The sequence below is a fragment of the Ornithorhynchus anatinus genome, chromosome 17, assembly GCF_004115215.2.
Source record: "Ornithorhynchus anatinus isolate Pmale09 chromosome 17, mOrnAna1.pri.v4, whole genome shotgun sequence".
Lineage (NCBI taxonomy): Eukaryota > Metazoa > Chordata > Mammalia > Monotremata > Ornithorhynchidae > Ornithorhynchus > Ornithorhynchus anatinus.
This window is the reverse complement of record NC_041744.1, coordinates 7,454,018-7,468,826: the sequence shown is the minus strand read 5'-3', so window position 1 is coordinate 7,468,826 and position 14,809 is coordinate 7,454,018. Positions and strand designations below refer to the sequence as shown.

General features: G+C 42.2%; 1 protein-coding gene across 14 annotated transcripts in view; it reads right to left on the bottom strand.

Moving 5' to 3' along the window:
* Positions 1 to 14,809, bottom strand: part of NCOR1 (nuclear receptor corepressor 1) — a 119,615-nt gene that overhangs the window by 3,128 nt on the left and 101,678 nt on the right. For 11 of the 14 annotated variants that reach the window (XM_029081869.2, XM_029081872.2, XM_029081874.2 and 8 more), the window contains 10 exons: positions 14,334 to 14,499; positions 13,465 to 13,964; positions 11,830 to 11,958; positions 10,925 to 11,094; positions 10,441 to 10,664; positions 10,161 to 10,298; positions 7,395 to 7,540; positions 7,034 to 7,087; positions 4,847 to 5,068; positions 3,723 to 3,905 (listed from right to left, as the gene is read on the bottom strand). In XM_029081869.2, coding sequence (XP_028937702.1) covers positions 3,723 to 3,905; positions 4,847 to 5,068; positions 7,034 to 7,087; positions 7,395 to 7,540; positions 10,161 to 10,298; positions 10,441 to 10,664; positions 10,925 to 11,094; positions 11,830 to 11,958; positions 13,465 to 13,964; positions 14,334 to 14,499 — 1,932 coding nt within the window. The remainder of the gene's footprint in view (positions 1 to 3,722; positions 3,906 to 4,846; positions 5,069 to 7,033; positions 7,088 to 7,394; positions 7,541 to 10,160; positions 10,299 to 10,440; positions 10,665 to 10,924; positions 11,095 to 11,829; positions 11,959 to 13,464; positions 13,965 to 14,333; positions 14,500 to 14,809) is intronic. The other 3 variants (XM_007672533.3, XM_007672541.3, XM_029081876.2) reach the window with 2 other exon arrangements.

Genomic DNA, 14,809 nt, shown 5'->3' with positions numbered 1-14,809 from the left:
GCCCAACATCCGGCTTGGGTGAACTGGAAATATAAAAAGCACATATGATAGAAAAATACTCTTCATGACAACATGTTTTTTGCATGCAATAGGGCCCACGTGTTTATGGGACACATGTGAGCTAAATAAAAGTGATGAACGGCACGGCAGGGGTTGGAGTTCAGATAGTGGGGCCCAGCTGGAAAATTGGAAAATCTCTAACATGGGGGGGGGAGGGGGGGGGCGGAAGGGGGGGCAGTAACCTCAACAACAAACACCTGATTGGGTGGATTACCACCACCCTTTAGGGCATTGAACAAGGCTGGGCACCAGATGCCCAGCATGCCACACAAGCCTTGCTCAAAGCTGTGAAGGACAGAAACCTCTGGCTCAGGTGTTCTACCATGTCAGTTGTTAGGGCAGGACAGTGGATCCGTGGAATGGGAAGAACACAGTTAATCCAGATTACCCAGTCAGTCAAGTGTATACTGCATTTAATTCACCCTATCAGTCAATTAAGAAAACTGGTTTAAGCTAGAGATTTTTTTTTGTTTTTAAAGAAAGTCTTTCCATGATGACCTGTGAAATTACTATAACATTTTGGAGGTTGTACTCGCTCTACCTGGTTGCTTCTTAGTCCATGCTTATGTTCACCAACAGGTAGGCTGCCAAGAAAGGTAGTCAAAGGGGTTTGAAAGATCCATGGTGGGAGGAAAAGAAGACAAGAAAAAAACAAAACATCAGTGAGGTACACAGACTGGGTCTGGGGTGGAAAAGAGGAAAGGAGACAAAATGAAATCAGGAATAGAAGGGGCAGCAATACCCGCTGGGCTGGAGAGCCATATAACCACTTTTACCATCTAGCTGGGCATGGCACACAAACATCTCCTGGCTGTCACACATAAGAGAGGAGCAAAGTTCGAGATACAGAAAAGGCTCTACTTTCATTCACCGTGGTTCCCAAGTGGTTCCGCTCTTAACTTAGGTATAGTCAGCAACCCCTGCATGTTGCAGTTTCCAACTTCTAGACTCTGTCAGGTGTTGGTAGCTGGGAACCCCTGTGGCCTCAGAGCTAAGAGGATGACATTCAGATAAGTGGGTTGGGAAGAAAGTTGGCAGAGAGGAAGTGGAAGAGGTGTTCAGGAGGGTGGAGTGAAGCCAAAAAACTGGGAAGGGAGGGGGTGGAGGGACAGAGGAGGAGATGATACTCAGAATCAGTGTGTGTCCACTCCACCTTCTTTCTTCTTTCCCTTCCTCCCAGGTGGGAGGCAACAGGAAGGAAATGTGCAGTTTGGTTTTGCTGCTCTCTCTACTCCTCTCTCTGTTTCCCCAACCCTGGATGCCCTGTCTCTTGCAGTTCCTAACTTAAGACCCCTTTATCCTCAAGTGTGAGCTTTCCCCCAAATCCACACTTTTTCTCAGCTGTCTCCCATGAGGGTTGATTACAGTTCATATCTAAATCCTCTGCCCCTGTAGACAGCATTCTCTTTCACTTCTTAAAAATGCTTGCTTCTGATAGTCTTCCCTCTCTTAGGGCTCTCTTCATCTTATAACTCTTCTTGGCTTCTTCCCCATAAAGACCTGAAACTGGCCTTAAATACACCAGCCTGGTCATTTAGAATGTCAGCAATGACAGAGACAGAAGGGCAGCAGTAGTGGAAGGAAGCCCTTCTGTGGCCACAGGCAGCTAAACTGGCTGGTTTTTCCCTCTTTTTATTACCCTTTCCTCCACCATCAATCTTAACCACATCCTAACTCTGCTTTAAAGTCCCCTAAATTAAACCCAAATTAAAACACTCACACACACATCCATCTTTACCATTTTTCTCATTAGGTCACTTATAATGAGACATACATTTCTAATGGGCCAGAGTGACATCCAGTTAAACTTTATATTGCCTAGCACCATATCTTGAGCTCAGTATGTGCCCAATAGATAATGTTATTGACAAGGGAACATCTCAACTCTGAACCTGATCACATCTACAAGGCAAACAAAAGTTAGTTCTGTGGCTTTATCCATCTTAAGACAGTAGGAATCCTGCAAACTCTTCCTACACATATTCAGATACTTGTATGGGGAAGAGATGTTGTATGGCATGATAGGGAAGTCCTTGGTATTAATGAATTTCACAGTGCTTGGTTTAGTCAAACAAGTATTGTAAGGGATTACCTCTTTCATTTCTAGGAAATGCTAAATTGGGTGGGGTTTACTACTGCCTGGAAAAACAGCTTTAGAGTTCAAAGTGACATCCACAAATGAGTGCTTGCCCAGAGACAGTGTCTAATTTTGATGTCTGTACCTTAAGAAGAACTAAAGAGAATCCAGAGACGAGCAACCAAAATGATTAGAGAACTGGTAAACAGGCAAATGTGTTAACAAGTAAATACTAAGTTCGCATAGGACGCAAAGCCCTGAAGTAGGCAAGTAGGACCACTGGAGGTGAAAGGAGTTGGGTTGTGGCATGGAAAAGATATTTTAAGAAAGGGCAACTCATCATGTATATACAGGTAAATTATTTTTACAAGGACCAATGGACTCCAACTCCAGAGGAAGAAGAGGAGAAAAAGGGCTGATAATTCCTCAAGAGACAATTGGGCTAAACATGAAGAACTAGGCTGGGAAAGATTTTCTAATGAAACAGGCTTCCAACAGGGGCTATGAAATCTTAAAGAATAGGACCACTTTTCTAGGTTTAAGAAATGGGTGTGGGGTAGTCAAGAAGTGGGGGAGGAGGGACACTTTTTGACCAAAGGTTTTAGAAAAATTATGATTCCGAGAGATAGAATTGGAAACAAACCAAGGTATTATACTCCCAAGCGCTTATCCAGTGTTCTGCACACAGTAAGCGCTTAATAAATACAACCGAATGAAATGCAAAAATAGCACAAAGGACCTAAGTTGGCAACTCTAGAACAGGGAGAAGGGATGGTTGATGGCATAGTATTCTTTTCAGCTATTTCCACAAAAGGGGAAAGTTAGCAGACTACTTGGGACAAAAGTCTCGTGTGTGTGTGTGTGCATTCATTTCACCACATAAATACAATCAGTTGCAAAAGTAGGCAGAAAATATGAGGCGGCTGCCCTGGGCCCAGATCAGAACAAGGCACAGAGAGGAAACTGAAGAGATGCTTTCTTTGCCCGCTGAAACCATGCTCCCTGCTGATGCCCTGTGAAGAAGAAGGCAGTTATGGATCACAAAACAATACTTCCATGTGCATGCTCTTCTCCATCCCCCTTCTGGGACTCTTCCCTCTCTCCAGTACTATGAAATTGTGTTCTGTGATTCCAGAACTACAAATGCAAAGGGGAAAAGTAATAGGTGAGAGCCTCTGAGGAATGGTATTCTGCATTGAAGAGTCATTTCCACCAATTATTGCTGTTTCCAAGACTGCAAATTGATTGCTTTTTGCAGGGGGTTCCAGATACTAGGTTCACTTTGTTCATTTTCTGACTACAGGGAATTGAGAGTGTTGCAGGAAATTTTATGTGAGGTAATTAGACCAGTTGATTTTCCCTCACTCTTGAGCTTCCCTTGCTCATGAGTTTATTATAATTTTGGCATTAGAAGGTGTACAGTTTACTGTCCTGGAAAGTGTCCAGCAAATCTGGATGCTAAGATACAATTAAGGAAACATGGATTTCACCATGATTATGGTTATGTGCTATCTTTTAAAAATACAATGAATTGCTGATATGATAATCAGACATCGGGTTTTCTCGCATGTAATCTGTTTCCCACCTGTTGAAGAAGGCCTATCTTCCCAGGCCCACACTGGCGTCTGTCTGTGGTAATCTCCTTCTGAATGCACAGATGAAACAGAAGAAGGCCGTTCAGTTCCTAAGTAGCCCTGTCCAGGAATGGGAGATTTAGACTTCCTACTATTTGATTTGCCTATTAGCTTCTGTTTGCCGACTCCCCCTCCTGAAAATGGAAATCAAAGAAATTTTTAAGAACTTGAAAAAAAAAAACTGAGTTAACCTGTCAGTATTCTAAATAGTAGGGCATCCATTTAAATTTGGTATGAGACACCAATATCAGCATCAATAGTATTGTGTACATAGCACCTTCCATGTGTGGGGAACTGGTATTTGGAGAAAAAAACAAATTGCATAATCTAAATCCCTGTTCTTGAGCAGTTTCCAATCTAAGGAGAGAAAATTAAAATATTTGGGAGAAATCCATGTTTTCTTACCCCACTAACGTCTAGATTTCTTTTTTGGGGCTAATGCACTATGGTCTTAATATCTCCATGTGCTGGGCTTTGGGCTAGATTCAAGGCTATGAGATCAGACAGTCCCACACAGAGCTCACAATCTATCTCATGCACATGTGGGAACTGAGTCCCAGAGAGATCAAGTGACTTGTCCAAGGTGATACAGCAAGACCAGTGGCAAAGCTACGATTAGAATCTGAGTTTCCTGCCTCCCAGTCCTGTGGTCCAGGCAGACATGCTACCTCAACTAATTAGCCAGTAATATTTATTGAAAACCTGTGTGACGGTCCCTAAACGTAGAGCTTTGACGAGTGCAATACAGGTAGAATATGCAATCCTTTATCTCAAGGAGTTTACAAGAAACACACAACACAGTTAACAGATAGGAGGAGCCTGGAAAGCAAGTACTTAAGCTTCTTCCATCATACCTTTTCTGGCTTCCGTTTCCATTTGGCCAAAGCAAATCCCTTTTGTAGACAAGCAACCAGGCTCAATTGTTTAGAGGAACCAAAGTTAGGACACTGGTTAGTATTCCTTCTGGAAGTCTGGAAGAATGTGCCCCTGGGATTTCTTACCTTGAATAGGTCAAGCTCTGATAACACTTGCCAAGGTTCTTCACATGTCATTGAGAAGCTATAAAAGTAATTACCTGAATTAGGTGATGGGTTTGCTTCCTCTCTGCGGGTCTCGCTATTAGCTGAGGCTGATGGATTTGCACTGCCTGGCACGACTCCCATAGGCTGTGACATGACAACTCCATGATCTTCTCCCTTATCATCAAAGTTTCCCATGAGAGCTTTCCTTATAATGTCTTCCAGACCCAGATTGCTGGCAGGATCAGCAAAAGAATGGCCTCTAGAACTGACTGAGCCTAAATGGAGAAAATTTAAAAAGATTACAGGTTAATATCTATAAACACATTGGGGTTACAGGGGAAACAGGAAAAGTAAACCAAAAGCAATTTACGGCAGAATTCTAGGGCCCAGCTTGTTGCTAGTACAAACAGACTACCAAAACAAAACAGGGGTTCCCAGGCAATTTTGTCTTAGCTTTATCCAATTTTGCCAGAAGTTCTAAAACCACAAGCAATGACTCAGTGATTTGACTGATTGGCTAAAGGGACCAAATACATTTTTTAATATATTTTCTCAGGGACTTTTTTCTGCCTCAACCACAAATTCCCTTGCAAATCTCTCAGGACAAATCTAACCTAAGCACCATGCTAACATTAGCCAGGACTGCTCCATGAAGACATGACTAAAGTTTACACTTACTCCTCCCTTGGGACCCCTAATTATCAGCAAAATGAAATTTGGGGTTTTCATCTTCTGCTCTTTCATCCCCTAATAGTATCATTTTCAAAAGGAAAATGTCCACAGGATACAGGCTAGATGACAGAAGACAAAGGAGCAGCAACTGATGGGGAATTCATGAGTCAATCAAAAGGTAATCAAGCCCAAGGCTGCAAGTGTACTGGGGGGGGGGAAACCTATTTGCATATCCTCAGTCTAATGCTTTCAAGTCTTTAAAAAAAAGGTATTTGTTAAGTGCTTACTATTTGCCAGGCATAAGTGCTGGGGTAGACATAAGCAAATCAGGTGACCACAGTCCATGTCCCACATTCTTATTCCCCATTTTACAGATGAGATAATTGAGGCACAGAGCAGTGAAGTGACTTGCCTAAGGTCACCCAGCAGACAAGTGGCGGAACTGGGATTAGAACTCAGGCCCTTCTGACTCCCAGGCCCATGATCTATCTAGTAAGCCACACTGCTTCTCAGGATGAATCACAGCAACAACAAAAAAAAAAACTCATCGAACAGCAAGGTGACCCTATCATTAGCTGTAGATGGTGTTAGGATCATTAAAAAACCATGTGGGTTCTGAAATGCTGTTCTACCTTCATGTTGGGTTTGTATCAAATGGACATGGTTACTTAAAAAGGTTTCCTTCCCTTTCCTAAATATATTACAATTATCTTTGGTACCTTACTTCTTTTAGTTCATCTAAATTGTTTTTTAAGTCCTTTGGCTTGCATACTATTCATTTTGTACTGCATCAACTTCCTCACTGACTTCCCTGCCTCCCGTCTCCCCCAACTCCAGTCCCCAATTCACCTGCCTGCCCAAATCTTTTTTTTTTAAAGTTCAGTTCACATCTCCCCACTAAAGAGCTTCCATTGGTGGCCCATCCTTCTCCACATCAAACTCACCAACCTTGGTTTTGAAATATTCAGTCAGCTCACCCCCTGCTACCTTACCTCACTGATTTCTTTCCATAACCCAGTCTGTACGCTTCATTTCTCTGATGCCAGTTTACCCACTTACCGTAATCTTGTCTATCTTACCACTGACTCCTTGTCCACATCTTCCCTCTGGCCTGGAACTCCCTCCCCCTCCATCTACGCCAGACCATCATTATCCCCTCCTTGAAAGCCTCACTGCAGTTACATCTCCTCTAAAAAACCAGCCTTGATTAAGCCTTCTTTTCCCCCATTCCCTCTCCCTTCTGCATAGCCTATGCTCTTGAATTTGTACCCTTCAAGCACTTGATATTCCCCCCACCCTCAGCCCCACAATATTTATATATATCCATAATTTATTTATTTATATTAATTCTTGTCTCCCGCTCCAGACTGTATGCTCACTGTGGGCAAGAGAACATATCTACCAACTCCGTTGTACTGTATTCAGCCAAGCATTTTATACAGTGCTCTGCACACACTAAGCGCTCAAATGCCACTTATAGACTGAGAAGACCCCCAAATCCCTCAAGAAGTCTGTGAAATCATGATACCCTTCAATCCTCTTGAAAAAAGGCTTTTCATAAGTCTTACCCGAGGTAGTGACTGCTGGCAGGTTAAATATTTCAGTTCCTGGTTGAGCAGCTGCTATAATTAAACACAGGATACTAAAATTAATATTGAATCCATTAATATCATACTATAAAATATATGCTTGAAGAGCTTCCTTGGTTTACATACATCTCCGCAACATAAAAGAATTACACTTACTGCATTAAATACACAATTCTATAGCAATCTTTCCATTAAAAGTGTTTTAAAGCAGTTCACTTTTTGAAATATTGGGGGTTTTTTGTAAAATGACCATCACAAAAAATTACCTAAAGAATGTTACCATTAATTCATATAACAGTGTGCATTTTCATTTGGGGCTGAGAAAAGAAGTCCCACTTACCCATGTCAGTGTCACCTCCACCAGAGGAGTTCAACTTACGAAAAATCTCCTGCTTCTTGGATTTCACCATAGGTGAAGTGTTTTCAAGCTTGGTGAAGAATGAAGGCAGGTAGCTGATGCTCCCTGGTGAGCGGGAATCATTCCTGCTGGGAACACATTTGTGTCGGATAAATCAATCAAACAATGATACTGACTGAGCACTTGCTGTGTGCCGAGCACTGTACTAGGTGCTTGGGAGAGTACAGTACAACAGAGTTGGTAGATATGATCCCTCCCACACGGTACTTACAAGTCTAGAGGAGAAGACAGATATTCAAATAAATTAGATATAAAGGAAATGGATACGTACTAAAATGCTGTGGCATGAATATCAAGTTCTTAAGGGGTACAGACCCGAGTATAAATGTGAATAGGAGAAACGAGGGCTTAAACACGGAAGGCCATTTGTAAAATGAGAAGCTCCTTTCTGTACATATTAAATTTGAGGTATCTGCAGGACATCCAAGTAGAGATGTCCTCCTGCTCCTTCAGACCCCCAATACTTGGTCTCTCTGGTATATCAGCCAGACTGGTTGGTGGGGCCAGGGTTACGGTGGGCTTGTTACCATGAGTTATCAGGCTAGAAGTATGAAGAAACTCAGGCCTTGCCTCAGAGTTACACAAGGAACATAGAAATTCCACAGGCACCAGGACCAGACCTGGGAAAAAACAAGGAGCCAAAGCCTAGCTCCATTTCTGGCTCTTCTCTGACTCCAAGGATCAAGGTGGATTAGCTCTGACTGATTGCCCTGATCATGTAATGTGTTTGTTTTTTCCGGGGAGTGTGGGGGAAAGAAGGAGTGAGCAGGGAACAGAAGCATGGTCAGTGGACAGACCATGGATCTAGGAGTCAGAAGGTCATGGGTTCTAATCCTGATTCTGCCACTTGTCTATGTGGCCTTGGGCAAGTGACTTCACATCTCTGTGCCTCACTTACCTCATATGCAAAATGGGGATTAAGACTGTGAGCCCTATGAGGGACAGGGACTGTGTCCAATCTGATTATCTTGTATCCCCCCCCCCCCCCCAGGGCTCAGTACAGTGCCTAGCACATAGTAAGTGCTTAACAAACACCATAATTATGATTATTATTAGAAGGGTTAATGGCTTTAGTTCTTTGGTACCAACCCTAAAGAAGTGATGGCCTTTTACACGCACTCCTGGATGGAAAGGAAGAGAGAGTGGTGCAAGGCAATTATTCCTTGGGATATAGGGAGAATGATAGCATGAGGTGAACTTGTAAGCTGTGTGACTGTGGGCAAGTCACTTTACTTCTCTGTGCCTCAGTTACCTCATCTATAAAATGGGGATTAACTGTGAGCCTCATGTGGGACAACCTGATTACCCTGTATCTACCCCAGTGCTTAGAACAGTGCTCGGCACATAGAAAGCGCTTAACAAATACCAACATTAGAAAGAGGAAAGAGTTTCCGTGAGTACTTCATTCTAGACAAACTGCATTTGTAAAAATCTCTGGAAGGAACACTGTGGAGAAGGTGAGAGATCAGGGCTGAAAATGTAGATTTAGGACTCAACCTCATAGGGTTAGTAATGTGTCTGAAAATACTGAGTACATGAACTCCTGGAGAGAGGGTAAAATGAAAAGCCTAGAAGACCAAGAACTGAGCCCTGTAAGATGTCCACAGTCAAAGGACATGAAACAGTGAGGAGACAACCAAGGAAAATGAGAAGCAGCGGTTGGATGGGAAGGGTAAGAACCAGGACAGAAGTGTAGCTGTGAAGAAAACTTGAGAGTTTCTAGAAGGAGAAGCTGACGAATAACTTTAGCTCTCTGCAAAAATTCTGTGCATTTGTACAATCCTGCTCAGAATCACTTGTACTGCTTCAGTTGTTCAGTTATATTTTGAACACATAACCAGATCATTCAGGTCTCAAATGGATCAGCCATATATGTAGACGTCTGCCACATGCATTTCCTAGGACATTATTTATGTGCTCTGGCAGGCTACCTAATATATGAATATCATATACTTTAGATAGTATGGAGCACAATATGGTGAGGCTCAATAGTTGTACTTGTTAGGTAATGTCTTAAATCTCTATCACAGAGAAGACTCCACTATCAATTTAGGCAAGCACGCTCCAAGGAGAAAGTCTTGAAAAGTTCTGAGTAGCAAAAGTAACTTTTCCCTGATAAATAAAACCGGAAACTTTTAAACAATGCTTATGTTATTGACCAGAGAATCAGCATAGCCTAGAGGAAAGAGCAGGGGCCTGGGGCTTAAAGATTTGGGTTCTAATCTGGCTCCGCCACTTGTTCGCTGGGTGTGACCTTGGGCAAGTCACAAACAATTTCTCTGTGCCTCAGTTATCTCATCTGTAAAATGGGGATTAAAACTGCAAGTCCCATGTAGGCCACAGACTGTGTCCTATCTGATTATCTTGTATGTACCCCAGTGCTTATTGCAATGCCTGGCACATATTAAGTGTTTAACTACTGCCATTTAAAAAGGGGGAAAAAAAGCCAAAACACTTCCAGGTTACTGGACATTAGATCCATGAGTTTTTGAGGGGAAATGTACAACTAAGAGACAACCACAAAAACCCGGGGGAAAAACTCATACTCCAATATACTCCATTGGGGACTACAAAATGATAATGACTAAAATACATCATTGCTGTTAGCTCACATGGCCCATTACAACTCACATACAAGGTCTAGCGAGTCCAAAGTCTTAAAAAGTCCACACCTCTTCCACCACCTACCTCTGTTCTGCAGGCTCAGCTCTTTGGGAAAGTAATAGGATATTGTCTTGTTTCTCGTGTACAGCTGGAATCTGAGGAGGGGAAATGGGCTCGTAGGGCTCTGAAGCGACATGACTTCTTTCTGGGGATTTTCCAGGCCTAGGAGCATAATATTTCAAGTATCACAATATAATTCAAAATGTTGGTTACAGTCAAATCGGGTATTTCCTATAATCAAAGTGTGCTAAATAGGTGCGAATTTACTTTTAACAAAAAATATGATTTGAAGCAAATGCATTACCTTCCTCGGGATTTGTCTGAGAGATTTTCCGGAGACACTCTGGAACCTGGCCGCTGATGGTGGACAGACTGTGACTGTGAGTCTGGGCTGTAATGATTCGGTGCTTTTGTCCTGGCAGGAGTAGAAACTAAAGCAGAGGTTGAATTCTGGAATGTAGAAGTGGGAGGCTGTTGGGTGGCTTGCGAAGCAGCTTGGTTTCGAGCAAAGTCCTGTGTAATAATTTGCTGGTAACATAAAAAAAAGGGCTGGTTACACATCTGGCCCATTCTATTAACAGAATTATTCACAAAAAGCCACTGGGGGCTCAGAGAACAAACTACCCCTCTGTAAAATTCTTCTCTCCTTTTACCCCCCTTCCCCTCCCAATTGTCCTTCTTTCCACTTTTTTCCCTCTCTCAAACACCTATCTTTTTTTACGCTGTCAAACTTGTCTTCTGCCTGATCAGCAACATCAATGTTGACAAAGGTGGAGAAGAAAGCTTACACAGATATGATCAGCAAGTGTGATCAAACGATGAGTTCTAGGCACATGTCCAATTCCATCTGCTTGTGAAGATGGTGGCAACTGCTGCTGCTGTTGCTGCTGCAGAGATGGAGATTCTTGCTGTGGTCGATAGCGGTGCAATGAACCTTCATACTGTCTACTGGGATCACCTAATTTATAACGGGCAAATGTTATTCTGGTGATGGTAAGTCTTCAAATGCTCACCAAAGCTTGACTGTAATTTAGCAATTGAACACATTTCTATTTTTGGAATTCCAAAAGCTTGACTATCAAGGAAAACAAACATTTCTATCTCTATAGAATCAGGCAGAAAGCTGAGAATGCTAGTTCAGAATGGAATCACAGACTCAGTCTGGTCCTTATTTTTAGAGAGGCAAGTTGGCTCAGTTGAAAGAGTGTGGGAGTCAAGTTTTAATCCCCACTCTGCCACTGATGTGCTGAGTGATGCTGGGCAAGTTACTTAACCTTCGTGAGCCTCAGTTTCCTCATCTATAAAATGGGAATAAGATATCTACTCTCCCTATCTCTTAGTCTGTGAGTCCTGTGTGGGACAAGAGCTATAAACAATAAGGTTAACTTGTATCTACCCCAGGAATTAGCACATAAGCGCTTAACAAATCACTCTACATTCAGTCAAAATGCAGTCTCAGAAAACATAGTTAAAGCAACCATTAATATTTATCTGTGAAGGTAGGACTTTCAAATGGAACAATGCTATAAACTTTCCTGGGTAAAAAGGTTTTGAGCAAATCAAACTTGTAACTGTCTGCTATACAGAAAAAGATTTTAGAGTAGTATATTGGATATTTTGCAGCAACTACCAAAAATGAATAACAATGAACACTGTGTATGTACAACATCTACTGAAAAAAAAACTGACTTACCTTCTGCCTGGCTTGGTTTAGGGACCTCCTGTTGATAGGCCTGCAATTTCTCCTGGGGTGGAGCAGGTGAACTGGCAGGACTTATCACTTCAATAGCATCTCCAGGGGTTTCATATCGGTGAGAAGATACTGTGGGTCACAGGGAAAAAAAACCAGTTTGATAACTTAATGACTTGTCAGTAGAAAACTTATATACCTCGTTTGACCAACTATTTAAAGCAATACAATTAGCTCATGACATTCAGGGAAAATATTTGAATCTTGAAAGAATCAGTTGCCATCATTAAATGAACCACTTTCTACACAATACTACAGATTCCTTTACAAACTAAATCTATATCAAAGGCTCCACTTAAATAATGTTGTTTTGATTCATGTTATTTATTAGTGACAAAATCCTATAAGAGAGAAAATTTAGCAAGGGGATACTGTCACAAAACTTGGGAATTCTCGAAGTTTATGTGTTCCACTGGATTTAGTATACATGTTCAGACCCTGGAAGGATTTCTGAGCCAAAAAACTCTTGTGAGCATGACACTGCTCATAAGCTTTAGGTTACTGTGAAAGAACTTGTGTCTTGCAGTGACAACTGTTCCAAAACAAAACAAAAAAACAAAAAAAAACCCCAACCACTTCAACATCATTTGAAACTACCAAAAATATTTGAACCAAAAGGGGTTATTGAGAAAATCTGATTTTAGCATTAAGCTTGGTGACCTTATTTCCCTTCAATATTTAAAGGAATTGGGCCTACAGGACAGAATGCAACTTTGGGTCCCCTTGTAGAGAAGGTATTATAGATCTCATTCAGGTTGGATAATCAAATAGTCTCTCTCATATTGACTTTTTTAAAATAACTTTGCAACCACTGATAATTATCTCTCCATATACAGAGCAAGGCTTCCAAGGCGAGCAGACTCTTCAAATATGCAATTCAAATTATCTCACCAATTACACCATTTTATCAACATTATTTTCTACAAAACCATTTGGTGATGTGTTTTCTCTGCTCAGAGTACAGGCAGCAGACATTCTTAAAAACCCATGGTCCTCAACAGTGTGAGAGGATGACTTTGTAATCCAACACCGTTTTTATACCTTTCCTCAGCACTTGAAAAGCCTATATAATCACTCAGTTACTCATGATGATTATCCCAGCTGTAAATATTTTAACACATGTTTCACCAATTAGATTCTAACTATCCTATGAACAAGTTCTTGTGCTTCTTTCCCATTCCCCAGAACGTTCCCCAAGTGCTCAGTGCAGTGGCCACATAATATATATCAATATTGTTACCACATCTTTGAGAATTCTTCCTTGTTGGTCTTTCTGCCTGTTTCCTAGTCTCTTTTATTCTACAGCCTTCTTGAAGTAATTCTATGGACAGTTTTAAACCTACATGGATCATTTGGAAAATTGATCTGCATAATCATCATTATAGAAGCAAATACTTTATGTCTCATGCAATCCCTCACCTCTACTACCTCCGGCTCCCTTTCTTATCTACTTGCAGCATTTACCACGCGACTCAAATGTTCTACTGCACGAGTGTTGCTCTATTAAAGAATCACGCAAGTGGTCTCTTCCTACTCACTATTTTAGGAGGTTCAGGACCCCCACAATACAATACGTACGACTACTAGAAGAATCCGAACTTTGAGAGCCGCGTTCTCTGGCGTCCTTATCTGAAGCAATCTGTCGGGTGATGATCACATCTATGAAGTTAGCAGCAGTAATGGTGGTCTTCCCTCGAGTCCTTAGCTCCTCCTCGTATCTGGATTTGGGAGGAGGCCCTTTATCTTTACCGGCCTCAGAATAAACTACCGAAGAGGACTGTCCCTGGGGTTTTCCACTTGGGAAGCCTGCAGAAGTGTACGGGCATTGAATGGATCTCTTCTCCGCCTCCAGGGTTTTCTGCTCCAGCTGTTGCTGCTGCTCACTAACCATTGCTGACCTGCGTCCCAAGTTCTCCTCTATCCGTGTTGCCTCGTGCTTACTCTCTTTTGCTTTGGACACTTCCATCTGCGGTGCAGAGGCTGCGGCATCCACCAAAGCAGCCAAGGCATCTGCTGCAGTATTATACCGTGATGCTGGCAACCCTTGAGTTATGGAAGGGCCTCCAGGGGGGATCTGCCTGCAATAACATCAAAAGGTGTTTGCATCAAAATCCACTCCTGCAGACCAAAACTTGGGACCGTCATTTTGTGTCATCCTACAGCCAAGAAACTAAATGAAGACCAAGCTCCTTAGACCTCTGAGTGTAGACTCTGGCTGGGGGTCATCATTCTTGTTGGGGGCAGGGAGTGTGTCTGTTTGTTGTTATATTGTACTCTCGCAAGCGCTTAGGACAGTGCTTTGCACACAGTGAGCACTCAATAAATACGACTAAATGAATACACCAACTCTCCAGCCAGAATCGTCATTCCAATTTTTTTGGAATTAACCACAGAAAAGTGTAATAAGAGTGAGCAGGAAGTTGAAATGGATTCTTCCCAAAACCTACATGATGCGAAGCTGTGCAGCAGGGTCTAAAGGGGTGATCACACTGGTGCCGTTGGTTCCTTGGAAAATACTGGGTCTTTGCTGCAGGATGTTCTCCTGGGTTCTGACTGAAGGAGAAGGTGAGCGAACATATCCATGACTCCCTGGTCGTCCAGGCTGTTCCGAGCCTTTGAGAGAAAAGAGAGAGAAATACTAACAAGGAAGCTAACCACAAGGAGTAGCTGTGCACATACATTCTAATTCTGACAGCTGTATTTAAAAAAAAATCACAGAGGGATAAAGCCACGCCTTAATCAGGCTCTGAATTTCCCCACAAATATTGCCCACTGTGTCATACTTCACACAGCCAGTTCTTCTGGATCGCAGGGAGTATGTTTCTGAAGAAGCTTGATTTACAGAAATTTGTGCTGCAGAACTCATGCTTGGCCCATGTCACTTGCACAGGAAAAACCATTTCTTCCAACACTGCATAACACT